Source organism: Lagenorhynchus albirostris, chromosome 10, assembly GCF_949774975.1.
Source record: "Lagenorhynchus albirostris chromosome 10, mLagAlb1.1, whole genome shotgun sequence".
NCBI classification, from domain to species: domain Eukaryota; kingdom Metazoa; phylum Chordata; class Mammalia; order Artiodactyla; family Delphinidae; genus Lagenorhynchus; species Lagenorhynchus albirostris.
Window position 1 is genome coordinate 102,552,501 of NC_083104.1, and position 27,024 is coordinate 102,579,524.

At 49.3% G+C, this 27,024-nt stretch overlaps 1 protein-coding gene across 3 annotated transcripts; it reads right to left on the minus strand.

Moving 5' to 3' along the window:
* Positions 1–137: 137 nt before the first annotated feature.
* BPHL (biphenyl hydrolase like) lies at positions 138–27,024 on the minus strand. 3 transcript variants are annotated; one of them, XM_060163796.1, is made up of 7 exons: positions 26,885–27,024; positions 21,112–21,215; positions 18,378–18,544; positions 16,905–17,058; positions 12,214–12,345; positions 9,215–9,338; positions 138–436 (listed from the first exon to the last, which is right to left on the minus strand). In XM_060163796.1, the coding sequence occupies exons 1-7, from the start codon at positions 27,010–27,012 to the stop codon at positions 433–435; spliced, it is 813 nt and encodes a 270-aa protein (XP_060019779.1). In that variant the 5' UTR covers positions 27,013–27,024; the 3' UTR covers positions 138–432. The 3 variants fall into 3 exon arrangements, with proteins under 3 accessions (XP_060019779.1, XP_060019778.1, XP_060019780.1); XM_060163795.1 differs by having other exon boundaries at positions 138–486; XM_060163797.1 differs by lacking the exon at positions 9,215–9,338 and having other exon boundaries at positions 138–486.

Genomic DNA, 27,024 nt, shown 5'->3' on the forward strand with positions numbered 1-27,024 from the left:
CTCTGTGAACAATGTGATGAATACAAAGACCAGTGCACGCTTGCACCTCTCAGATAAAAGGCACCGCGTAAATTCAACTCATCTTAGAGGAGCGGTCGTGAACACTACAAATGCGTCACTGAACGTTAACCTGAAAGTAAAGTAAATCATGATAGCAATTTATTTTTTAAGACAATGGTAGAAATTAACAACACTGAAAAATCAGGTTTAATTTTTGTAGCTATGAAAGCTAGAGGATGCTTATCATTGCTGTTGGATTAGGAGCCGTTTGTGGGGAGGCGCGGGGAGCCTGGAAAGGCAGGTGAACTGGGGGGTGACCCGCAGGTGGGTTTCCAAGGCAGCACCAGGCTCAAGCCCCAGGCTCGGGATTCACAGGTCACATGTCCTCGGGGACACTGTCACTGCAGGAAGTCTTCCGCTAACTTGTTGAATTCACCTGCAAAACGTAAATGCAGGTTGTGCTTGCCCTCTGGCATCAGATGCAACCTAAAAAAAAAGATTATGGTTAGCGGCACATCACCTAAAAACCTGTTACCCTCCCTATTGTTTCATGAAAACCTCAAGTGAGAAACTGCCCTGGTTTTTTTTCCATCACCTCTATTAGGAAGAAAATGTAAGGTACATCTTATGAATGGTCCCAGAAGAGAGACATAACAATGACAGAGCACACACACTGTGCTTGGAATTGAATCAGGTAAGAAATAGTTTGACTGCAAACCTGACAGAGTGGGAGATGTAATTGGTGGTTACCTAAGAAAAAAAATCTTTTTAATAACATTGGTTTTGAGAGAGAGGGTTGGAAAGATGATAAAAAGAGGAAGTGTGCAGAATCCACTGGATTGGAACCTCTTGGAATATCTATGTAGTGGGAAAACCCAAATCAGAATTCACAGCCCCCGTAGGCCTGTTGTTCAAGGTTCCAAATCACCCCGTCATTTTGGAGGACTGAGCAGGTCTGCATACAAGCCACCAGACGAAGGGTAAGTAAATGTTCCTGAAGCTTGTGAGGGTAGCAGGAACCTGCATTAGCCACCCGCCCTTGGTTGTGCAGCTGTCAAGACACCTCACCATCCTCGGGAGGCTTCTTCCTTTCAACAGGGCTTTGGTCAAATGTGGCTGGTCTGCAGTTTCTTTAATAAAGGCAGACTTCTGAGTTACACATTCTATTTATTGGCTATAAAAGTGCAGACAATAAGTTTTAAACAAATTAAAGGTTCTAGGATATAAGCACAAGTCTGACTTGTTCTGTCCACAATACAGTTAGACGTTAAAAGGACTACACTGGGGCAAACTGCCAGTTACTGCATTTCCTGCTTCTCTGTGCTTTCCACGGGGTGGGGAGCTGAGAGCTCTAGGGACCTCAGTGAACATGAGGGAGGACGCATGGCAAGAGGGAGCTTGGAACAGAGCTGTCCCTGTGCGATGCTGGGCCTCCTGCAAACAACCACACAGGGGCTGCGGGGGTGTGAGGGAACCCAGACTATCAAGATCACTGGCTTGAAAGGAGGATCTGTTGCTGGCATCTTTCTGAGGCCCTGGGGAAGGTTAATAACGCCATTAACAATAACCAGGGCATTTCCAAGTCAACGTTAATGCTATTCAGAAAAGAAGTATGAGCTGCACCACCCCAGAGAAGGGACCAGCTGCCCTCCAGAGGGACGGGGCTCACAGGGACAGTCACGGCCTCTGTTCTCAGGAGACAGAAAAGAACCAACTGCCGAGGATGCTGGCAGTCACAGAAGGGCATGTCTGGGATACCCTGCACCTTCCAACGTGGACCAAGCTGGACTCTGAAGCAGAGACCCACCCTGCCAAACCTGCAAGTCCTCCTGTGTGGGGAGCCAACCCACTCCCATTATTTGTTCAGACGCCCAAGAAGGAAGGAGAGACGGCAGCTGCGATCCCGTCTTTTAGCCTCAGTGCTGTCTGTGTTCTCCCAGTAGTAATCTCAGTCTCGGGAAATAACAACTGGGCCCCTCGTTAAAAATAGGGGAGCCCTGCTCCGAGGCATCTACATTCAGAACTGCACTGGACTGAGGATGGGCAGACAGAGGGACGGGCAGACAGATGGATAAATGAGGGTATGAATAAGGCAGCTCTGCTCCTTGATAGCTGTTGGGGTCATTTCGGGGTCCTCAACACAGCCTCCCCTGAGGTCTGATACAGAGGTCACTATCCCTGACGTGTGCTCCTCTTGGGGCAGCACTGCCCCGGACGGGTGTAAATACGGGGCTGCCAAGGCGGCGTGGCCACTGCTGCCGACCCGGGCTCTCACCCACTTAACAAAGGAGCAAATCGCGCGCTCCTGGAGAGTGGTGTTCAAACAGTCACACTTTCCAGGAAAACGAGTAGGAAATTCCCCACTGCCAGACACACGGCTCAGCTGGAGAGGATGGACCCCTCGGGGGTAGATGCTATTTGCTGGGGCAGGTTCCTCACTGCATTTAGCACCTTTAGAAAAAGAAATGTGACTCTAGACCTTTTGAGGAATTCAAGTCCCTCTAGTCTCCCTCCACCTCTCTTGGACAGTCCTTGGACGATGCTCCCTACGTGCGAGTGGGCGAAGGAGAAACAGGCTGAAGGCGCTGGCTATTATGGGGGCAAGACAACCCAGTCTGACCAACGTAGGCTCTTTACCAGCAAGCGACAGCATCTCCCTGAACCGCAGCTGCTCACCTGGAAAGTGGGGACAGTAACAGTGTCCACCCCAGAGGGTTATTCTGAAGATGAAATTATCTCTGGGCGCACAGTAGACACTTAATACACGTTTGCTATTCGTCCATTATTCTATCTGTATTGTGCTTCACAATGTAAGAAAGTCGTTACGAAGGTTCCAGTTATGTACAGCGTATCAACAAAATGTTCCAACTTGGAGACAATTTATTTACGTTTGCTGGCGACCACAATCGACCGCAATTGGAAAATTCTTACCTTAAAGAGATTTTAGACCTAAATGTAAGGCCAGACACTATAAAACTCTTAGAGGAAAACGTAGGTAGGACACTCTATGGCATAAATCACAGCAAGATCCTTTTTGAACCACCTCCTAGAGAAATGAAAATAAATGGGACCTAATGAAACTTAAAAGCTTTTGCAGAGCAAAGGAAACCATAAACAAGACGAAAAGACAACTCTCAGAATGGGAGAAAATTTTTGCAAACGAAGCAACTGACAAAGGATTAATCTCCAAAATATACAAGCAGCTCATACAGCTCAATATCAAAAAAACAAACCATCCAATCCAAAAATGGGCAGAAGACCTAAACAGACATTTCTCCAAAGACGAAATACGGATTGCCAACAAACACATGAAAGGATGCTCAACATCACTAATCATTAGAGAAATGCAAATCAAAACTACAATGAGGTATCACCTCACACCAGTCAGAATGGCTATCATCAAAAACTCTACAAACAATAAATGCTGGAGAGGGTGTGGAGAAAAGGGAACCCTCTTGCACTGTTGGTGGGAATGTAAATTGATACAGCCACTATGGAGAACAGTATGGAGGTTCCTTAAAAAGCTAAAAATAGAACTACCATACGACCCAGCAATCCCACTACTGGGCATAGACCCTGAGAAAACCGTAATTCAAAAAGAGTCATGTACCACAATGTTCATTGCAGCTCTATTTACAATAGCCAGGACATGGAAGCAACCTAAGTGTCCATCGACAGATGAGTGGATAAAGAAGATGTGGCACATATACACAATGGAATATTACTCAGCCATAAAGAGAAACAAAATTGAGTTATTTGTAGTGAGGTGGATGGACCTAGAGTCTGTCATACAGAGTGAAGTCAGTCAGAAAGAGAAAAACAAATACCGTATGCTAACGCATATATATGGAATCTAAAATAAAAATGGTTCTCATGAACCTAGGGGCAGGACAGGAATAAAGATGCAAACGTAGAGAATGAACTTGAGGACACAGCAGGGGGAAAGGAAAGCTGGGACGAAGTGAGAGAGTGGCATGGACATATTTACACTATCAAATGTAAAACAGATAGCTAGTGGGAAGCAGCCGCATAGCACAGGGAGATCAGCTTGGTGCTCTGTGACCACCTAGAGGGGTGGAATAGGGAGGGTGAGAGGGAGACGCAAGAGGGAGGGGATATGGGGATTTATGTATACGTATAGCTGATTCACTTTGTTATACAGCAGAAACTAACACACCATTGTAAAGCAATTATACTCCAATAAAGGTGTTAAAAAAACGATTTTAGAAAATGTCATGGGTGAGATTTGTCTAGAAAGGATGAGCCCCTCCCTTCCCCCCACTGTGAGACACCAGGACCCGGCTTTGTAAGGATGAGGCTGGTCCTGTTTGGAGTTAATCCTGGAACCTGGCCCTAAAGCGGTTCTTGAGCTGCCTGCAGTCAGAGAGGAGGAACTAGAAACAGCAGCTGAGGAGGGGGTGGGAAGGGTCATCCGGGCAGCTGAGGGGGGTGCGTCCCCCTTCCTTCGGTGTCTGCCGGACCCCCTCTCCACGGAACCGGAACGAACCTGCTGCCAGCACAAGACCGTTTTACTTCGCGCCCGCAGGGGCACACCACCCCCCTGCTCACCTTGGAGGTCTGGGGCCATCTTCCCACGGCTGGCCAGACTGGACAAGGCCAGGAAGCTGCAGAGCGAGGCCCCTCCTCCCTCCTGTGATCAGACAGAGGCCAGCACCTGACCCACGACCTGGGGAACCCAGGCACCCTTAGCGCTCCCACCGCCAGGCCAAGACCTCTGAGGACAGCTCCTGCCAGCTGCCCTCCGCCAGGGCTGGGTTTACGTGTCAACTTGGCTGAGCCACAGGTGCCTTTGGTCAGACATGATTCTGGGTGTGTGTGTGAGGGTGTTTCAGGATGAGAGTCACATCTGAATCAGCAGACTGAGCACAGCAGACTGCCCTCCCCACGTGGGTGGGCCTCATCCAATCAGTTGACGGCCCGAATAGCACAAACGGCTGGCCCTCTCCTGAGCAAGAGGAACTCCTCCTGCCTGTCTTCAAACTGGGGCACTGGCTTTTTCCTGCCTTCAGACTCGCACTGCAACATCAGCTCTTTCTGGTTCTCTGGTCTTCAGAGTCAGACTGAACCACAGCATGAGCTCTCCTGGGCCTCCAGCTGCTGACTGCAGATCTTGGACTTCTCAGCCTCTGTAGCTGCACAAGCCAATGCCTTACTCCCATAGTAAATCAATCCTCTCTCACTATAGATATATTACATGTCCACACATGTATACGATATATAAATACGTGTGTGTGCACACGTACAGCTGACCGAGGGCAATGTGCCTGACTGCCCATCGAGCTCTACCCTGCTGTCTCCTGGGCCCTAGACCACCTACACCCACACCAGCATTCCATCCATGAAGGCAGCTACCGTGTGCCGAGTTCTTATTCGTCTGAACGTGCACATACATCCCCATTCATTCCTCAGAAAGTTATCTGAGATGACAGGCATCACCATCCCCATGTGACACACAGGAAACAGAGGTACAGAAACACGTCCACCTGCTTACGGGCGCGATTCATCACCAGCCCCCCCCCGGGGCCATCTGAGCCCCTGCTGTGCCGTAGCCACCGGCTGCGAATGCTGCTCAGGGCCCCCAAACCCTGACTCTGGCCTCCAGGCGCGACTCCGTTTCCCACCCCTCCCCTCTGGCCCACACAGAGCCCGAGGCCCCACCTCTCTGCACAAGTGGACTCCGGCCCTCGTCCTTCCTTCCGGGTCTGTTCTCTGGCCCCAGAACCTGCAGGTGGACTCCACAACACACTTTCCGGGCCTGAGTCACCACTCAGGGACCCCTGCCACCCACAGATGTGGCCGTGCGATGCTCGCCTTCTTCCTTTCACCGTGTACCAAGTGCTTTGAGGCCGAGCTAGACCGCGTCCGGGACGGAGGATGGCCTGCTCGCTGCTGCTAGTAAGGTGCCAGTAAGGGGCCGCGGGGCCTCAGAACGGTGAGTGAGTGCAGGAGCAGAAGGAGACAGCCAAGCCGTGCCCGGAGGCCGCGTGGCCCTGGCCAGGCAGGGAAGGGGCAAGGGGCGCAGGACTCCAGGCAGGGAAGGGGCAAGGGGCTGGCCACGCGTAGCCGGGTCTGCACCCAGATCCTGGTCTCTGCTGGGCCCCCAATTTCTGAGACCTGACAACCTCCTCAGAAACGTACTGTTGTGGGCCGAGCCGCGCCTCCCGATTCGCATGTTGAAGTCCTAACCCCAGTACCTCAGTGTGACCGTGCTTGGATATCAGGTCTTTAAAGAGGTATTATGTTAAAGTGAGGTCACACAGGTGGGCCCTAATCTAATCTGATGGGTGTCCTCATGAGAAGAGATCAGGACACAGATGCCCACACAGAGCGACGACCGTGTGAGGACACAGGGAGAACATGACACCTGCACACCAAGGAGAAAGGCCTCAGGGCAGACCAACCCCTTGCCACCCTGATCTTGGACGTCCAGCCTCTAGACTGTGAGGGCCTCAGTGTCTGTAGTTTCAGCCGCCCAGCGTGCGGTCTTTGTCACAGCAGCCGGAGCTGACAACCACGCACGGCGAGCACCCCGTGTCTCCACTGCAGCGCGGTGGTCACACCCTCCGTGAAGCCCCACCCTCTCCTGAGCCAGATCAGCCCTTCTGCTTCCAGGGGCCCGTCCACGCCAGCCCCGAAGGGTCCGAAGGGCGCAGGCTCTGCTCGGCGCCAATTGTGACAGCAAGCTGGGTGGCCCCGAGGACCAGGCGTGCTCGGCAACTGGAGGCGCTCAAGCAGAGGCTGGCCAGACAGGCAGGCGGCGGTGTCAGTGCTGTGCGATCTAGGAGGGAGGGCTGGCCGAGCGGGGGAAAATCACAGCGACCACTATCTTATGCTTTGTATCTGGGACTTCTGCAGAAGAGTTTGTTAGGAGGAAGGGCTCAACTGCCTAAAAACAAAATCTAAAATCACTGAACTTGAGTGATCTCTGAGGTCTCTGTCTCCAGGAGATGCTGTGGTTCTTCTCCAGCAAAAAGAACAGAGAGAGACAATTGTCACAGGCAGGAAGTGGGCCTGCTGAGCACCCACCCTGCGCTCGGCCCCCTTCCAGGAGAGAAAGGCATTCGTTTCACACCTGATTATCTATTTGTAGTACAATCTTTCAGCGACACACTTGTGCCTTTAATTCTTTAATCATAAATGTACCTGGCAGGGAAATGAAACCCCAAGTTCGTCGGAAGCACCTGCACTCGGAGTTGCCCCCCTGGGGTGAGAGGCCTGTGCACAGTCGGAGGGCGACCTTGGTGCTCAAGGAATCGACCCTCTTTTTGTGGGTCCGAATTAACCACCGTGTTTTAGGTTCACGCCCGACATAAAGGGCTCTTCTGGCAGAGGAAGGGAGCAAGTGTAACACTTTACTCTCAACTCATTTTTTCCAAAGAATCCTGCTCTAAGAAAATGACCTTCCATAAGAGAGTGTACTAAAACCATTAACATCTGAATGGCAAGGGAATATTCTTCTCCCATATTGATGTATCCTGTTGCTAGGAGATGGGTCTGGAGCAGAATTCCTAAATTAAACTTTCCTGCAGACTTTTACTGAATCTGGCTCTCTAAGGGACACACTGCATTTACCATGAGCCTCACTGTGCAAAAACCGGTCATTTCTGAAGTTAGAAGACAATTAACCAGGTCAGCAAGCATATAACACAGGCATCTTACCATCATATTAAAATAAGAGTATGTTTATGAGAGGCAGCTGTGCTGTGGGGGAACGCACTGTATTAGGAGGAAAAAACCCCAGGATTTGTCGTTTACTAGCCATGCAACCTTGGAAGATTACTTAACACGTCTCAGCCTTGATTTTCTCATCTGTAAATTGGGACAAAATCTTTTCCCATAAGGTTGTTGTGAAGTATGTAATCATATGTGAAATGCCTTTTAAATATAAAATGCTCTTTGGACACAGGAATTAGACAGGAATTGTAGGAATGCTGTTTTACTGCAGAATAAGAAGCGTGTCTCCCACATTTAAAAATTCTCTGAGACATTTGTTAAAATCGATCACGGAATAACTAGTATGATTAGGAGGTAGAGGAGCTGTTTCTACTCTCCCTGCTGGACCGTGGGGACTCTCAGCTCAGGGACCACTGCTGACCTACCAGGCAGGGCTGGCCTGCAGGGCATCGGAATCGGCTCATGGAGGGTCAGGGCGGGGGCGGGGAGGTGGGAGGGTGTTCTTAGGTCACTAACAACGCCAATTTCCAAAGAATTCTGTACAATTCCAAAGACATCCTGACTAATGACAGCAGCTCTGGAATTCATATACAGTCTCTGAAGGGATCAAGGCTCACTTGGGTGTTTATTTTCCAGTAGGTTTGCTTAAAAAAAACAAAGCCAGGCCACCAGCTCCTGGTCACATCCCATTTTCTCCTTCAGGATGTGCATCACTGCATATCAAGGAAATTCTGAGCTTGCTCAACGTGGAATTTTCATCTTGATATAAGCACCAGCAGAAGCTGCCTCCCGTGTCAGCCAAAGTATTTAAATTATAAATTTCTGTTCCATATAAAAACAAATGGGATTGAAGAACAGAATTTCTGCTGACATGTCTTATTAGGTTCTCTGGCGTCCCCAGGCTGGCTGGCAGAAACGGGGCTACACAGACAAGGAATGTGTCTCTGCCATTTAATCGAATGGGCCACCAACACAGCTGGCTTGGCAGACGCTGCTGTTTTGTGATTCTGAATAACAGGTTCTCCTCTGATGTGTACATATTTAAGGCTGAAATAACACGAAAAGTTTACAACATAATTTTAAGTGGGAAAAAAGCAGGAATCAGAGTTGAATATGACTGTATCTATGTTAAAAGAACTAGAAAGGAGTAGTGCACAAACCTGCTATTAATGGAGGTATTTAAATGGATGGTAAGCAACGGCGATTGCTTTCTTCTTTTGATTTTACAAACCTTCTTTACTGGGTGAGTAGTGCTTTTATAACGAAAGTTCCCAAATGATAGGTGACTGTTTAGGCTGATGTGCTGCAGCCCTCAGAGCTCCTGCCCTCGGATTCCAGGGCTCCTTGGCCCCCTGTTCCCTAAATACAGCAGGACTGTTGGTTCACACGGGACAAAAATCCCTCCTCTCGGGCAGGATGCACCTGAAAAACCCAACCCTCATGCTTCTTCTCTTCCTAGAGCTTCTCCCGGTTACCTCCCAAGCCCCCAGGGCAGAGTGCTGGCTCACGCTGGACTCACCGTGACCCCTTCACGTGTTTGTGTATGAAGTCGGCATGGAAGCTCGGGACCAGAGGGTCCTTCTCACCGTGCACGATTAGGGTGGGGCACTGAACCAGGGGCAGCAGGTGCCGACAGATGTTACCTGAAAGACACGGAGACTCTGTTTTCCCGTGACCCTCCTAGGGGTGGGGAGGCGCAGAGCGCAGACAAACCTCCCCCACCCCCACCCCCCGCCCTTAGCATCTGTCTCTACGAGACTGGCCTGGATCAGTCGGGGTCTGAGTGCCTTCCAGCTCTGACATTCTTTGGGTTTCCTTTTGTTTCTCTCCTGGCTTTTTTCTTTTAAGCTCTACCAGTGAACAAGCACTCTTGCCTGATTTAAATTCATAATTCATGAAAACAGTAGTTAAAACAAACAAAAACCCTACAAGTCTCTATATTACGTGGGGCCGTTCGCTGTCTGCGCTTGCTACCTGAAAAGCTCCTCCCGTGAAATAGTGTCTTCAGTGGGGCCCTCTGGCCCTCAAGCCTGTGTCCCTCACGGTGAAGATACAACTGCAGCTGTGCAGAAGCTGCTGTCTATCCGTCCCGCCCCAACACCCCTGACAGAGGCTCTCACCCTGATGTGTGGCAGCATTTCTAAGGCTCACATGGCACAAGTCAGGTTCCACTTCCTGTCCTGCCATTTCCTGCTGGGGAAATCTTGGGGGTGCCCTAACTCCATGAGTTTTTTGGCCTCTCTCGGTTGGTCAGGGACAATCATACATCCCCGGGGTGGCTGTACCGCTAAGAGGCGGTGCCCTGCTCCCAGCAGGCACCCCAGAGCTAGCCCTGTCCTCCCCAGCTGCCCTGAGAAAGCCGGGGTCCCTGGGTGCTGTCCAGGCAGTGGCTCCTCCCTCCTCTTGGGTGGGGGTCACTGCCTGCTGGCCCTGGGGGGGGCCGCACCCGCCACTGAGCAGCCCCGTGGCGATTAACGCCAGTGTTCCCGAGCCCACCCCGCGTGTCAGGAGCCGTCCCAGTGACTCGGCACCCGTGAGCCACAGGAGGTCCAGGCTTTAACTCGTACAGTAGCACAACTGCTCGTAACTCAAGTACTTTTACAGTAGTAGCGGTTAACCTTTTCCTGAGCACTCACCCTGGAGCTGGTACTGTACCAAAGCCGCGCGTATGGAACCTCACGTGTGAGTATACACATGAAGCCTCACATGTACAACCTCACGTGGAATATATATATAAAACCTCATGTATGTAACCTCACATAGTATACAAAACCTCACCTACCTTATATACACGTGTGTATGTATAAAAACACCTCATCTCACGTATATCATCCTCACAGCAGCTTCCTGGGGTAGTTCCCAGTATCTCCAGTTCACAGACCCGGAACTGCTGCTCAGAGAGGCTAAGCGACCTGCCTGAACCCACTCAAACGGCAGCCACGTGGCAAAGCCAGACTCCACCCCCGGGCCTGACTCCAGATCTGGCGCTCAATCCCGAAACTGAACTGAGCAGCCATAGCCTCGCGTACAAGACAAGGGCTCCTGTCAGAGGAATCAGTACTGAGGGGAGATAAGTTTGTTAACAGCCTTGCTGTAGACGATTCATACATTTCCAGATTCTCTGTGTCATGACACTTTCTCCCTCACTTTCCCTCTTTAATACACTGCATTTTTTAGAGTTTCAGGGTTACAGCAGGACTGAGTGGGAGGCAGAGAGCTCCCACGTACCCCTAACCCCACACACGCACAACCTCCTCCATCGTCGATACCCCGTCAGACACTTCTTACAACAGACGAACCTGCACGGACGCCCCATCACCTCCCTGAGTCCGGGGTATTCCCCGGGCACACAGTCTTGGTGGACACATTTGGTGGGTCTGAACAAATGCATAATGACGTGGATGCAATGATGATATTATACAGAGCATTTTCACTGTCCTAAAATTCCTCTGCGTGGCTACTCTAAGATGTGTACAGTGGGATCTCGTTGTTGTCTGGCCCATCTTTTATTCGGGTTGTTTTCTTATTGTTCAGTTTTAAGAGTTTTTTGTATATTTGGATACAAGTCCTTTATAGCAAATATTTTCTCCCAGTCTGTAGTTGTCTTTTCATTCTCCTGAAATACATTTCAAGGACCTGTTTCTATGGGTGGATACTGCATTTGAACAGGATATACTTGCTATTTTGAACTTAAACCAAAAAAGTAACATTTCCAAATGTCCTTCTCATTATGAAAGTTTTGACAGATGACTCATTCTGGAAATGATTACTGAATAGACCAAACTGCTACCTGAATCACAACAATTTTGTAACTGAATGTGCTTCAAGATTAGATCTTACCTAGTCTCGATTCTTTTAGCAATTAGAAAAGTGAGAGACTACAAATGTAAATAGCTATAAAAAATAGACTTTAATTCAGAATTTCTCTTCAGGATGTCAATTCTTCCTGTTATTGGAAACCATGTTAATTTTTCAGATAAAGACAGGAAGACATCTGTCACAGCTAAAGTGACACAACTTAGCTCGGAACTTGGGAAAGGACTGAATACTTTCTTCCTCATACTAATTCTTCTGGGGCTGAAGGTCATGACAGAGAATCCCTCCTTTTCTGTCCTAGTAACAGAAGATGTAGTGGGGTGCACCTCTAAATGTGAAAAAGAGAAAATCTGGTGTCTGTTTTCTAATTACCCATCCTGGAATTAGAAAGTGAAGAGTATCTGAGGCTTCTGGAGAATGATTTTGCCATCATACACACAAAGGATTCGGAGGAAAAAGAACAGTCTGCTATGAGAGACTCAACAATGTGACCCTTTGTGCGCATGGTCTGTCTCTGGTGCAAGGCGGGTCTACCACACAAGAACTCGCATTGTACACGATCACCAGCACCCTCTGTTCACACATCACTGTGGAAGGACAGTGGGCGAGCGCATTAATCCCCGAGGAATCCTCGAGCATCTGGGGGACTCAAGCAGCCTCTCTAATGAGCAAAGGGACCGTTAAATAGCTCACGTAACCTACCATCTGGAAGATGCTTAAACTGGTTTATGCCATCCACCCACTTTTCACAGGTTCTGGCCAAGTAGTCGAACCCATAGAGGGCTTCCAGAGGCTTTCTTGTTCTCTCACTCCATTTAGACACGTCTCGGATACCTGAAAGACAGATGTGTGGGCAAGAATGGGTTTAGTCTCAGACTAGAGTTCATCTGTAAATACTCCAAGCGCAGTGCACTCAGAGCTGCGGCACTGGCTGTCCTGCCAGCTGGGAGTGTTCCCCCAGTCTCCACGTGGCTCATGCTGGCTTCGCCCAGGTCGGCCAGGCCTTCCCCGACCCTGCCCTCCATCACTCTGCTCAGGGCTGGTCACTTTCAGTGGCTTCTGTGTCCGTGGTGAGGGCCAAGTGCTGGGTCCCCACCAAGATGTGAGCTCTGTGTGTGGGGTTTTGCTTTGTTTTGTCCCCCACTGTGGCCCTCAGGCACAAAAGAGGGACCAGTAGATTCTTACCAAGTGAATGAAATTGATCTAAAATTAATGCTTTCTGTTAAAGGTATAAGATAAAAGTAGACATTCCCCTAATTAGGGTCATCTGAGTGAAAATGACATTATTTATAACAGTTTTTTCTGAACTGCATTTATGTACGTTGAGAAATGCACACACATCATTCATTCTAATTTCTGCCACTGAAGGCACATGGGTGCCTACTAACTACAAACTATATTACAGATGACTCTCTGTTAGGAAAGGAAATAACGGCTAAAAGCCACCTTTAAAGTGAACTGCCGTCTGAGGCAGGCTGACCCTGATAGAGACAGTGCCTGCCTTTCACTTGCTCACTCTTCTGAACCCGCAGACGGACGCCCAGGGTTGAGTCCAGAGGCTGAGGACGCTGAACTGCTCTGCACAAAACTGAGAAGACTCCAGATGGGGTCAAGGGCGGGGTTGGTGGGGAGATGCAGAGAAGAAGCCAGAAAATGAAGAGGTGGCAGGAGACCTGGGAAGAAGGAAGAGGAGAGAGGGGCTGGTACAACGGCATGAAGACGGCCCGTGAGAAATGCCCCAGAGATGGCTCTGCCCTTGGCTGTGTAGCAGACCACACCCTCGGGAAGGCCCTCTTGCAGTGGAACAACTAGCTCTTTCATAATATATAATTTTTGTTGCACTGCTGGAGTTTGCAGTAATTGATGGAAACTAGAGTGTGTACGTGTGTGTGTGTGTATGCGTGTGTGTGTGTGTGTGTCTGTGTGTAAGAGAACCCTGAAAACAGAGCGAAGAGTGGTAAGACCACTCAAAGGCAGGGTTGCTTCGGGGGAATTGACTGTTGGCTGGCGGAGGGAGGACACAGCTGAACCTGAGATGGAAATGGCCCCAACCTGGTACCATCCATAGTTCCCAAGAGGAGCAAATGGACATCCTCTCTGAAGGAAAGTGTTCTCAACTTATGCTCACTGTCTTTTTTGTTTGTTTTCAAATTAAGAGTAAGCAAATATCCACTCCTCATCAAAGATCACAAGGCGGGCTTCCCTGGTGGCGCAGTGGTTGAGAGTCCGCCTGCCGATGCAGGGGACACGGGTTCGTGCCCCGGTCCGGGAAGATCCCACATGCCGCGGAGCGGCTGGGCCCGTGAGCCATGGCCGCTGAGCCTGCGCGTCCGGAGCCTGTGCTCCGCAACGGGAGAGGCCACAGCAGTGAGAGGCCCGTGTACTGCAAAAAAAAAAAAAAAAAAAAAAAGATCACAAGGCAATCAGAATCTTTGTAAAGATAACGAAACAACTGGAAAATTGGAAGAGAAAGCTTAAGAAATTATGCAGAGCCCTACACACAGAGACACGGAGATGAATAGAAACGGGGAGATGGAAATGCTCGGTCTACAAAGTTCAATCAGTCCCCAGAGGAGGAGAGGGAGGAGGGACAAGAGGGGGAAGGTGGGGGGGGGGAAGGGGACTCACTGTCAGAGGGAATCAGCAGGTGACAGTGTGTCTCAGAACTGATAAAAGAATCCAGACAAAAGTTAAATGTAGCCCAAAGAGGATAAACAAAAAGAAATCCAACACGGGGTAGTAAAACAGAAGTGTACCAAAGAAAAAGAGGAAATCTGAAAAAGGGCCAGAGATCAGACATATCACTCCAAAGGAAGGACAGTCAGACCCACACAGCAGGTACGGAAGGCAGAAGACGCCAGAACAGCAGAGAAGATGCGCTTCCACTTCTATTTCTGTACTTATAGCCAAACCGTGTTTCAAGAGTGCGCGTGAAATAAACATTTTTAAGTAAAAGCTGAGTTAACTATTACCGGACCTGCCCTTAAAGAACTTCTGAAGAACAATTTCAGGGAGAAGAGAGAGGGCCTTAGAAGGGACATGTGAGGCGGAAGGAAGAAAGGTGAGCAAAGAGCTGACAGACGCGTCAGCAAACGTAAGAGCAGCTCAATGTTACAGGTCATTTATGCCTCAACTAAAAACTCACCGAGGCAATGAGAAAATAAAACATTGTACCATTTCCTCACATGAAAATTAAATAGTTCTGTCCAGAAAGAAAGCAAAAAGACAAGTCACACACTGGTAGCACAACTACTAACACAATGACTAACCAGCAAGGAGTTAGTAATCAGGTTACTAAAAACCAAAAAACAAAGTAACACTGCACATCAATAACATTGTGCTCATATCAGAAGTGCTCTATGCTTGAGTTGGGTGGGGTCTCCTGGGTGCTGGTTCTGTTGTTACACTTCCTAACATACACCTGTGAAACATACTGTGTTATTTACATGTATCATATATTACACAATAAAAATTTAAAAACCAGTAAAAAGACACAAATAGGTAAAATGCAAAAGAAGAAACCCCAGTGGTGCATAAACACGTGAAAAGATTCTCAATTTCATTAGTAACAGGAAAATGCAAATTAAGACCTCCGATAAAATACCATCTTACACCCATTTGGCCAGAATTAAGAACTCTGATAGTTCCAAGTTCCTGTTGAGGATCTAAGCTAAGGTGGTGGAAGTGTAAGCTTCTTTTGCTGGAAAATGATCTGCCACCTGAAAGGGCACATCTGCAAGCACGGCGCAGCCGCCCCAGCATGGGCATCCTCCCCAGGGAGGTCTGCTCACACGCTAAGCACGCACCCAAGGATGCTCACAGCAACACTAGGAGGAAAGAGAGGGAGGATAAAGTGCAACAGGTGTGCCCAACAGAACGCCACACAGCAACGTCACGAACGAACCTCAGAAACGGCGTTCTAAGAAAACTATGCGTAAAAAGTGAGTCACAGAAAATGCCATATAGTATGAAGGCACCCTGTTTAGCTCAAAAACAAATAAAACTAAATTATGTGTCATTTAGGGATATGAATGTATGTGACGATAGTGTCTTCAAGACGGCACATGGATGGACAACTCAGGCTGGAAGCAGCGCGCGGGCCAGCAGTGACTGACCTTGTGCTCCTTGGTGGGTCCATTCACGTCGCAGGTGTTGCCTTATATGGGTCAAATATTATACAGTTAAACTAAAACTTCAGCTATGAAATAATCAAAATAAAAATATTATCTATTATATGTTCGACATATTTAATTTATAGAGATGCTATACATGTATGTGTTATTTATATAAAATTAAGTATATAAAATATTTGTTTTATAAATATACATTGTTTTATAGTATATATCCTATTATATAAGATATATGCTAAAATATATATTTTAAAGTGTATTACCTTATAACACATGTAAGAAGGAGCGGAAGTAAACGACGGGATGTCCGCCTCAGTGAGGAGGCCTTCCCGAGGAGGGTTTTGTTTCTTAGTTCTGTTAAGAGAACACGCTGACAAATTGGGGCAATGGAGGCTCAGGAGCAGTGGCGACGCAGGAGGGAAGCCACGGCGGGGCCGGGCGTCATCACCCACACACCTGCTGTCGCCTCCTGAAGAGAAACAGAGGGGCCGAAGGCTGGAGCCAGGAAAGTGGGGGAAGCCTAAGTCAGCTGCACTTTCGCCCCAGGGGCCCCCAGCCTCAGTGCGCCCTCCTCTCGTCCCGCAAGCCCAGTGCTCTCAATCTGGGCAGCTTGCTGGGGGTTCCACGACTCCTGAGTTGCCACAGCTGGAACGCCTGGTGGGCGAGGAGGCCCCCAGTACAGGCCTGGGTAGCAAGCCCAGGCTGGAGGCAAGCACCCCTCTGGGTCCCCAGCAGTCACAGCGCTGGTCCCCTCTACCAGAGCCTCAGCCTGACACCAACAGGCAGTGGGCCAGGTCTGCCCACGGGCTGCACTCTGCCAGCCCCTGTTCCCCGTCTCTAAAAATCCTCAGAGATAAGCTTGAAGGACAACCTTAAAAAGTGTGACTAGCACAACGATTCTTTATCAAAGTATGCGGGTTCACGTTTGAATACAATGTTCCCTTCCACACTCACTACTTGAAATGAGCCTGTAAATAACACTTCATGTCAACCCCCTCCTTCCTTGAGGGTCACTATCACAGTAGGAAATGTAAATACGAACTTTACTTATTAGCCTTTTCCTGACTCATATAAAGTGTCACTTCTGGAAACAGGAAACTTGAAAATACAGACTAGTTAAATTGCATTACTCTCCTGAGAACTCACCACTTTCCCACATTACAGCCGAGGAAACAGATGAGACATGACTTGTCAACTCACATCAAAACAAGGCCTGAGAAAGGTCGGGGGAGGGGAGGCTGCTCTCCAGGTGGAGGGACTTACCCCGATAAATCTCCTCGTCCTGGTCGGTCACGTAGGCGTTGGCCCCCCAGATCACCATCTTGTTGATGTAGGATGGGTATCTTGCAGCTGCAATGAGGGCTGTTATCCCACCATCACTCCACCCCAGCAAAGACACCTTCTTAAACTTCAGCATCTGTGAGAAATACCACGAAATGCACAGGTCATGGCTCCTCGCCGCGGAGAGAGCTTGATCATCCTCAGGTATCAGAATCGACACAGCTGTGGTGTGTGGAGTGTCAACTGGCCATTAAAGAAAAATCCTAGAGTCCACCATTTGACGACATAAACGCTTCTCTCAATTAGTTGTGGTGCAAATATGATGGTCATAAAAACTAAGTACATAGTGCTGTTTTGAATGATGAGGGGACTACATCTTCTGGATGGATAAAGTCTCAAGGAACCAGAAACAGTGGAGATCAGCTGTACCTGGACGTGACAACGTGTGTGCGTCCGTGCAGGTCTGAGCGAAGACTTTGAGGACAGGTATGCAGATCAGAGAGGGAAACGGGAGAGTCGCTGCATCTCGTAAAGCCACTGACTGCAACTATGGGAAGAACTGGCTACAGGAAGGCCGGGAAAGAATGATGGTGGTTACACTGATCCTCGGGTGATCAGCCAGGCTCCGAGAATGTGTTTGACAGGGAAGATGAACATCTCAGAGATGCTGCCGAGAAGTAAACACTGAATGATTGGGGAAATTTAAAGAAGTAACGAATATCAGTCCAAGACACCTGCTGATGGGACTCTAAATTGGTGTGACTACTATGGATAATACTTTGGCACTATCTTGTAGAATGAATATCTGCATCTCCCGTCACTCAGCAAGTCATCTCCTAAATGTGCACGGAGCTCTCACACACGTGTACCAGGACAGGTCCAGGAAGTCCACACCAGCACTGTCTGCAATAGCAAAACATGAGCGCCACAACATCCATGCACAACACAATGTTCACTGCACTTCCGTGTATAATTGCATGCACACACGCACACGCACACACACACACGCACACAAGGCAACTTAGAAATGATTTAGCTACCATCAGGAGAGGGGAGTTAAGACACAGTGTATCCATACAACAGAATACTAAGTGCCTATTATAAAACTGAAGTAAATTTGTATTTATTGGCATGGAAGTAACTCCTTGATCAACTGTTCAATGAACAGTAAGCTGGAAAATCATTAGGTATAGTAGGATGCCATCAATACAGAACTGTGTGCTTATACATGTAATGAGATTGCCCAGAAAGGTAGAGCCTCAAAGTCTTGGTAGCAGTACCTCTAAATAGTTAGATTGTTTGATATATCTGTTTTCCTCTTTATACCCATTTGAACCCTAAATTCTCTATAGGAGTAACGTGGTATTACCCTTGAAGAAACAACAAACGAAAACAAAATAAATGAAGACAGGCCCAGCCACCCTCCTCCTCTGGGCTCTTGCCTAAGAGACCCACCTTCATCAAATCAACAGCATCTTTTGCATCCCTTTCAAAAAATTCTACTGGGAAATCTCGATCTGGGGGTCTGGAATGTCCGTACCCTCGGGGATCCCAGGCAACCACCGTGAAGAGCTTCTTATTCAGGTTCTCAATCTGAGGTCCAAAATCAGTCTCTCCACTTCCTAAAAGCAGTCACTTGGTTACACTTCAGTAAATGCTTTCATTGTTTCAAGCACACTAACATCAGAAGCAGAAACAACTACAAACTTAAAGTAACTATAGTTTCTACTCAAAGTTAGACCTCAGCTGTAACCAGCAAAGCAGCTTCCTTTCCTGCTGGAGTTCAGACCTACCCCCCACCTCCCCCTAGTGGCTACTATGAGAAGGACAGAGGCCCTGATTTTTCATTTGGTCCTGTATCATTTCAGCACGTTTGATCTGTCTTTAGCTTATTCGTGCTTTTTATTAAAAAAAAAAAAAATCATGAAACTGCATAGAAATAAACTTACTGATACAACATGCTTCTGGGTTATTTTTTCTTTCTTTTTTTTAAAAATGACTGTTACAAGTGAGAGAGATCTTAATAATATGTGTAGACACATTAATGAGATTTGATCCTAGTCATTCAAAGCAGAATTCTAAAATCCCAGATGTCTTTTACTAAGCTAATGTGAATAGCCCTGAAGGTTTTATTTTCTGGTTATAACTAGAAACCAGAAAATTAAACTAAAACACTGAAATGAGGGGGGAGGGAAGGGTGTGGAGCGAAGAAATCAAGTTAGTTTGTTTCATGACAACTGTATGAACCAGCGTATGTTAGCAAGTAGAGCCACGTTCTCAGGCCAGCGGCGGACCTGACCGGCAGCCCCCAGCCTGCCCACACGGTCACGGCCACCGTGTGTACAGGCAGGCGTGTCTTGTGTGGTCCACACAGTGTGGAAGGCCAGACTCCCAAGGAGCCCAGTCCAGGGGCAAGTCAGCATCTCATTTCTAAGCTCTGCTTGATTTCTGGGGACTCACAGCTCAGGTCACAAATGGATACTAAACGTCTCGCTTAATAAACGGGCAATTATTAGAAAATGTCTTTCAATGCTGCAGGATCATTTAATGCCATCAAGGATGATGATGTCACTCTTCCTGACAAGATATACCTTCCTCAGCATCAGGTAAATCACCCAGAAAACCCAAGCTGAAAACGTAACTGGATTTCCAGCACACGTCTACTGCTCTGACATCTCAAGCTTCTCTCATGATCACTGAACTGGAGGGTCTTCCAGGGAACTGTGCTGAAAGAGGGGCAGGAGGTGAGAAGGTGGGAAAAGGCAACAGTGTAACTAAAGACCAACTGCAGAAACAATAATACCTGGCACACAGGTATACATTTGAAGACCAGTGCAAAGACCATTTGAATACTAAAACCTTAATGAAATTACTTTAAGGAATAGTTACCAATATATGATACCTGAGACGGAAACACATCAACACTGGTTGCCCGTGGGTAGGGGAACTGCGTGCTGGGGGACAGTAGTTTAGGGGAGAAACTTGCTGTTCGATTTTTGAATCAGGTTAATGTTTTACACAAGCAAAAACTAAATTGCCGGGCTTCCCTGGTGGCGCAGTGGTTGAGAGTCCGCCCGCCAATGCAGGGGACGCGGGTTCGTGCCCCGGTCCAGCAAGATCCCACATGCCGCGGAGCGGCTGGGCCCGTGAGCCATGGTCGCTGAGTCTGTGCGTCCGGAGCCTGTGCTCCGCAGCGGGAGAGGCCACAACAGTGGGAGGCCCGCGTACCGCAAAAAAAAAAAAAAAAAAAAAAAAACACTAAATTGCCAAAAGCTTTTTATACCTGGATAATGACAGCAATACTGAAACAATGGCAAACTGTTCATTGCTTTAGCTCTAGTCAGCCATTGGAGTAAATATGGTCCTCCATTACAACAGCTCAAGGGAAAAAGATAACTAAATACTACCTGGACAGAGACACCTCAATAGCTACAACAGTGCCACTATCAGCTGAGGCTACATCGAGCGGAACCATCATGTGACTGAAAAATTTTAGCATTTTACTTTTAAGAGAAGGAAGCAAATCATAAGGAAATAAGTATATACTGGGATTACTTAACTAAATTAAAAATAAAACAATACTAAAACCCTTAAAACCAAATTTGAGATGCCCTGGGATCACTGGAAATTCTCCCCCACCCCGAACTTTCTACATCTAAACTACTCATCTATAAGAGGAGATCGCAACCCACCTGGCTTTACCACGCTCCGTTCACGCCAAACTAATTCCGACCTTCAAAAAGGCTTTAAGCCCAGTTTTGTTCTTAGCTCTGACCTTAGCTGAACATATAGTCAAGCACAACAGGGCAATCAGTCCAACTTTTAGCAGCAGAAGTCTCACATCCTGGAACCCCTCAATTCCAGGCAAACTGGGCTGCTGGTCACCCACTCATCTCCTTCCTTCACCCATCCCTTCTTCCCACAATGCTTTCCTTGACCCGTCATCCCCCTAAGTTGTAAGCAACTACACAGTGTTGGACTTGCATGGGAGAAAACTGGGTATTTAAAGGAATAAAAACTGCATAAAGTAGAAAGGTATCTTTCTACATCACCTAAAATTGACTGTAGCAAGTATTACTTAAAGCATCTCAGCAAAGCGCTAAAGTTAATCATCTAGCCTGGGCGTCTGGGATTGTGAACACAGCACAGATGACACAGCATGCAGAGCATTCGGTAAAAACCTCCAGACCCAACATTCCTGGGAGCAGCAGGACCGCGTGCTCTCCACCTCCAGTCCGCAGGTAGTGCAGGTGGACGCCGTTCACAGCCACTTTGGCGGAGGTCACAGAGGAGCTGGAAGAGAAAAGCCCCATCCCCAGAGGAAAACCACTGAGCAGCACAAATGTGAGGACAGAGCCAGGCTTTTATACGCGAATCGCCTGCAGCGCCCTCCCCAGGTCCCTCGGATTATCCTGATACATGCTTCAGTCTTCCAGACCTAAAAAGGGACCCGTGTGTCTCCTCCCCACCACACTGCAGATCTGGGCTGCGTCTCCGTGTTTGAACATCCTACAGCACCAGCTCAGGGCTTATCCCACAGAGGCACTGAGAGGCCTGCTGAAGTCAATGGCCACACAGGCCACCCTACAGGCCCACGCTGGGGTGCCAAGGTGCAGGCTGATGTGGGAGCCCCCGCCGTGGAATGCCAGGTGGGCACCAGCACAGACCCTGGAGCCACTCGTCTAGGCCTCAGCAGGTCCAGAGGAGGCAGCCGGACCTTAAGCTGCATTGGTGGCGTTCCCAAGGATGAGGCTGGTCTCAGGGTCCAGGGGGAAGGCCCTGATCCCGAGGCTGTCCTGTAGGCATCTGGCCTCTCCATTCTCCAGCCAGCCACATGAGGGCCCCCTGGTCAGGAATGCCCGTCTGCACCAATGTGGCCAGACTGGTTTTAAGATGTTGAAATGTTTCTGCGTTGACTGTTAGATAGGCAGGTCCATATCAAAGCCCTCCCCACGCCAGCCCTCCCTGGCCCAAGACCTCCCACGCTGCAGCATCTAACCGCGTGCCACCCCCGGGGCTCTGCCCTGGGCAGCGTCCTCAGCTGCTCTCGCGGAAGCTCCAGGATGGCAACGTGAGGGTGCACACCAACACGGCACGTACAGGGCCCCGCATCAGGCCCTAGGAGCCCCCCATCAACTCCCCAGATGGCTGCGGGACATGCGGAAGGGACGGAAAGCCATGCCAGGACAGATGCCGGGACAAATGTGCCGGATACAGGCACATCGAGTCTTAACACACAACTTCCGGAAAAATATGACAGACCTGAGTGGTAGTAAGGCCTGACATACTACTCATACGAGCTCGTCATCCTCAGAAATATTACGGGAAGAGCAATAATAGCGGCACCGAGCCATGGTCGTGTCGCACAGACCCTGCTGTTACTTGTGAGTAACATCCTGCTCCTCGCACAGCTCCAGAATCAAGATAAGGCGAATAAGGCTCCACTGACAGAGTCATTTCAGGAAACATGGTTTACATCCATTCATCGGCAAGAGGAAGCGTCGTCTGCACACCCTCAGGGAGGGGAGAAGCTGTCAGACGCCTGCGTTCAGCACAGGAAACGAGGCAGCTCCCCAGACAGACACAGGTGCCCAGCGCTCGCTCAGCTCAGCTAAGGGAGACTGTGCACCTCTATCACTCCTCGTGCCCTCCAGGTTCTCAAGAGGCCCCCTTCCCAGCAGTGTGAAGGACATGCTTGAAGAGGCGTTTTGCACCCTGAAGACGTCATGTATAATGAGGCCCCCCCATCTCTCTCGAGGTCTGAGCCACTGGGTTTCACACCCAGGGGCTGCTGGCTCTCAGGCCTGTACCCCTCCAGGGCCGGGCTCACACGGGCTTCCCTTTCGTGGCCAGTCCGAAGTCTCTCCAGCCAAAGGCCTTGGACTTCCCTCTGTGCTCTGCCATATTGGTGTTTTGATTCCCCATTCCAAATTTCTTTTCTTCTAATTATCCCCATCCCACATTCTTCTGGCTGCCTAAGAAGATAGAGATAAAACCTGACAGTCTAGAATTGGGCGTGATGGGAGCTCAATGGCAGGGAAGGGTTACTAGGGCGGAGGACTTTGAAGGTGGCTTCAGAGAGATGGAGCGATTCTATCAGGCTTGGGTGGAGGTACCTGGAACAGACTGAAAAAGCAGCATCTGAGATGAACTTCCAAGATGGGTACAACTCTGAAGAAAGAATGTGATGGGGAGGGTGCTTGTACAAGAAGAAATGGCATGACCAAAGGCCCAGGGGTTGGGGACACACGTGGGGACCGGGCAAGCTCAGCCTGGCAAGAGCACGGGGGCGGAGAGGGAGCAAAGGTTGGGGCCAAGTGGGGAAGGGGTTTGCAGCCAGGCTATCGGGCAGGAAATGTGCCTGGCGTTCTGTCACCAACACCTTGTCTGTCGTCACACCTGAGGGACCTGCCATTATCCACCAGTCTACCCCTGGGGTTACTGGAGGCTCCCAAAACCTTGCATCCATCCCCAGGTTGGGGAAACAGGACAGAAAACTGTTCGTGTACAAAAGCAAATCAATTTCAAACATAAGAAAAAAGTTTTATTTGAAAAAATAATAGTTATTGAATGATCTTCCACATAAATATACTTGAAAGGAGTGTTGCATTTTCCCTCCAGCTTATCAAAGGGCTCTCAGATGAGTCAGGCCTCCGATAACATTGTTAAAAGAGCGCTGAGACAAAAGCAGGCTGCAGAGCCCAGGCCTTGGAATGGCCCTGACATGGGCTCATCACTTTGAACCCCATTCAAGACACCAAATTTTCCAAACTCTCAGGTAGGAAAAAGGATAAACAGAAAACTTAAAGAAAAATGAACCCCTTTCTCTTGGGCTATCAATTTCTCCCTCCCATTAATCACTTCTCTAACCCCGGTGTTCTTAAGCAGATGTGTTCATTACAATCACCTGTGGAGTTAAAAATACACCTGCCTGGGGCTTCCCTGGTGGTGCAGTGGTTGAGAGTACGCCTGCCGATGCAGGGGACACGGGTTCGTGCCCCGGTCCGGGAAGATCCCACATGCCGCGGAGAGGCTGGGCCCGTGGGCCATGGCCGCTGAGCCTACGCGTCCAGAGCCTGTGCTCCGCGACAGGAGAGGCCACAACAGTGAGAGGCCTGCGTACCGCAAAAAAAAAAAAACAAAACACCTGCCTGGGACAATCCTGGGAGACCCACTCAGTAATTCTGGGGTAGAGCCGTGGCATGTGCTTTCTAAAACACTGAAACTCTGAAATATTATTCACTCGTTCACGTATATCCTGAACCCCTACTTTGGGCTGGGTGCTCCATGTTGCCTGGGAGGCGGCAGGGAAGACAGTTCAATCTGCAACCAGCAGTACTACGCACTTTGCCAAGTATGAGGAGACACTGGGGTGTGCGCAGCAGACAACACGTTCACCACACCCGCAGCAACACCTACAGCTACACGCTCGGCCCCTTTTATGAGAGCATTTCCTGCCCCCACTATACCAGTGGGACTCAAACTTAGATTTGAATCATCTGGCAAACCTTCAAATCTCCAGATGCCCAAGCTGCGTTAAATCAAAACCTCTGGGCTGGGACCCAGGCATCTGTAGTTTTTAAGTTCTCCAAGAGACTCCAATAGACAACCGAGGTTGAGAAAGGTCGTATTGAGTTAATTTCTTAGAGGAGAGAAAAATCCTGTCTCCTTTTTTAAAAACAGCCTGCAGGAAGGCATGCTCAGCCAGAAGAGCCCAGATCCTGCCTCACTTTTGTCCTGGAATCCCTCCTTTTGGGAGGCCGGACAAGCAAGTTTGTGGAAGGGAAGGGGGTCAGGAGCAATACAACAGCAAGTACTTCCTGATGAGGGGGCTGAGCTGCCCCCTCCCGTCAGGAGGGAGAGATCCCTGTGGGAGCAGGCAAGAATGTAACCATCTGGGGCAAAGAATTAAACTAGAACTAACATACAGTTTAATTGTTAAACTAGATAATGTCCTCTGATAAGAGCTTACTTATCTCATTCATTTTGCTGTGTGATGCACATTAGACTCAACCTTATTTTACCACTGAGGAATAGAGCTTAGGTAACTGGCCCCAGTCACTCTGCTGGTAACTTGCAAAGCCAAAATGAGCGCCTGAATGTCGACACCTGGAATGTCACACTTTGCTTAGGAATTAAAATGGGGGCCACCTAATAAGTCCTCCATATTCTCTGTACCTTGTATGTTCAGCTATTTCTTTTGTACATTTTTTCCAAAGTAACCATTAGCTACAATAAAGCATTAGCGATGCCCAGGGCTTGGATTAACATGAATTTGGAGGACTTATCTTTACATCTTCTATACACTGTATTATTATTTAGATATTCATATTTGTATCATTATTAATTGTAACTACTAATTACTTAACTCCTATTATGTCCCAGGCCTTTTACGCTCATTGTCTCAAACCCTCAGAACAATTCTGCAGGGCACGAGGCTTAGAGAGGGTAAGTAACTTGCTCCTGTTGGTGCTTCTTCTGTAACCTCCCGGCTGAACAGAGTCCCCAGCGGGGCTAGGCACCGGGGCCACATTCACCCTGACCGCTGGACAGAAGGTGAGGGCAGGCGCCAGGGGAAGGCGGGTCTCTGATGCTCAGACAGAGCATCCCCAGGTTGGACTGGAAAACATCTCTCTTCAGGCAGGCTGTTAGGTTCTGTAAAGTTATTAATATTGTAAATGCACGTAACACACAATTTCAGGTGGAAAAGGCTTTCCTGCCCAGGCCCTGGGATAAACCACTTTGCAGATTATGAAATACAAAGAGTCAGAGTTCCAAACAGCAGACTTACGGGGAAGGTTTTGGAATGCAACTCAATTGTAGGTTAGGCACCTGCTGTTCTGAAGCAAAGGTCTTACAGGAGTGCTTTTGCCTACTTAACACTGGACTGCCTTCTTGTTTCCGGATTAACCAACACCACTGCTTGTTTTCCCCATCACAGATCATATCAATTTGCAACTGCATTTATAAAACGGCAGTTGAAAATCCAGAGAAACCTGTTTTTCAGAGATATTTTAGGAGGAATGATTTGCACTGCTAAGTGGATGGGGCCTTCTTGCAATCATTTAATAACTTATCGTAGCCGATACTGGCGCCATCACAGGAACCCCATTTCAATCGCTTTCTGCAAATGGGACACTGGATAAATAGGCATTTTTCAACGTTGACTTACAGAGCTGCATGGTCAGATCTTTCCTTTCTCCTTCCAAATGAGAAGCTTCCCAACAGGTGAGGTTCTGAAGGCCAGGTACCTTCCTAGTCATGAGTGGAACTGACCCAGCACCAGGGTGTGTGTGTGTGTGTGTGTGTGTGTGTGTGTGTGTGTGTGTGTGTGTGTGTGTGTGTGTGTGTGTGTGTGTGTGTGTGTGTGTGTGTGTGTGTGTGTGTGTGTGTGTGCGTTCCAACCGCATATCCTGCGCACTCTCCCTTGAGACCGACAGCACCCACTTTTGAGACAAAGCCTGTGCGGGACGGCATGTCACAAGACGGAAAGGCAGATTCCTGGGCGTCTCCACAACCTGTGCCCTCAGCACCTCGGGGAGCCATCTCCCCGCTTCCCGAGGTGATTCTTCTGAACATTAAAGCTCGAGGCGGGCAAGCGGGGCGAAGGAGACCCAGGGCCTTGGGGCCCGCGACTCCGAGAGCTGATGGGGCGCAGGCATTGCCAGGCTGGCCTGACAGGAGCGCGCGCGAGCACTGCCCGCAGGCGTGAAGGGCTGCGCGGAACGCGGGCCGGGAGCGAGGGTCTCCCACCGCCGGACCCTCGCCGCTCCCGGCGCCGCACCTCGGCCCAGCGCACCGCCCCGCCGCCCGCGCTCGGGTCACGGGTTAAAGGGCAAGGGGCCGGGGAGGCCATGACCACGCGTGTCCTCAGCCCGGCCCCTGGCTAGCGGCTCCCCTCACGCCGCCCCGAGCGCGCGGACAACGACGCGGGGGCTCCCGAAGGGGAGCGGCGCCATTACCTGAACGCAGCCACGGGCTCAGCCTGGGGAACGTGGATCCCGGGCTTCACCGTGGAGAGGAAGAGCCGCAGCCGCCGCGCGCCCCAGAGGGCCTGCGCCGCCGCCACCGCCGCCGCCGCCGCCACCATGGTCACCGGTCG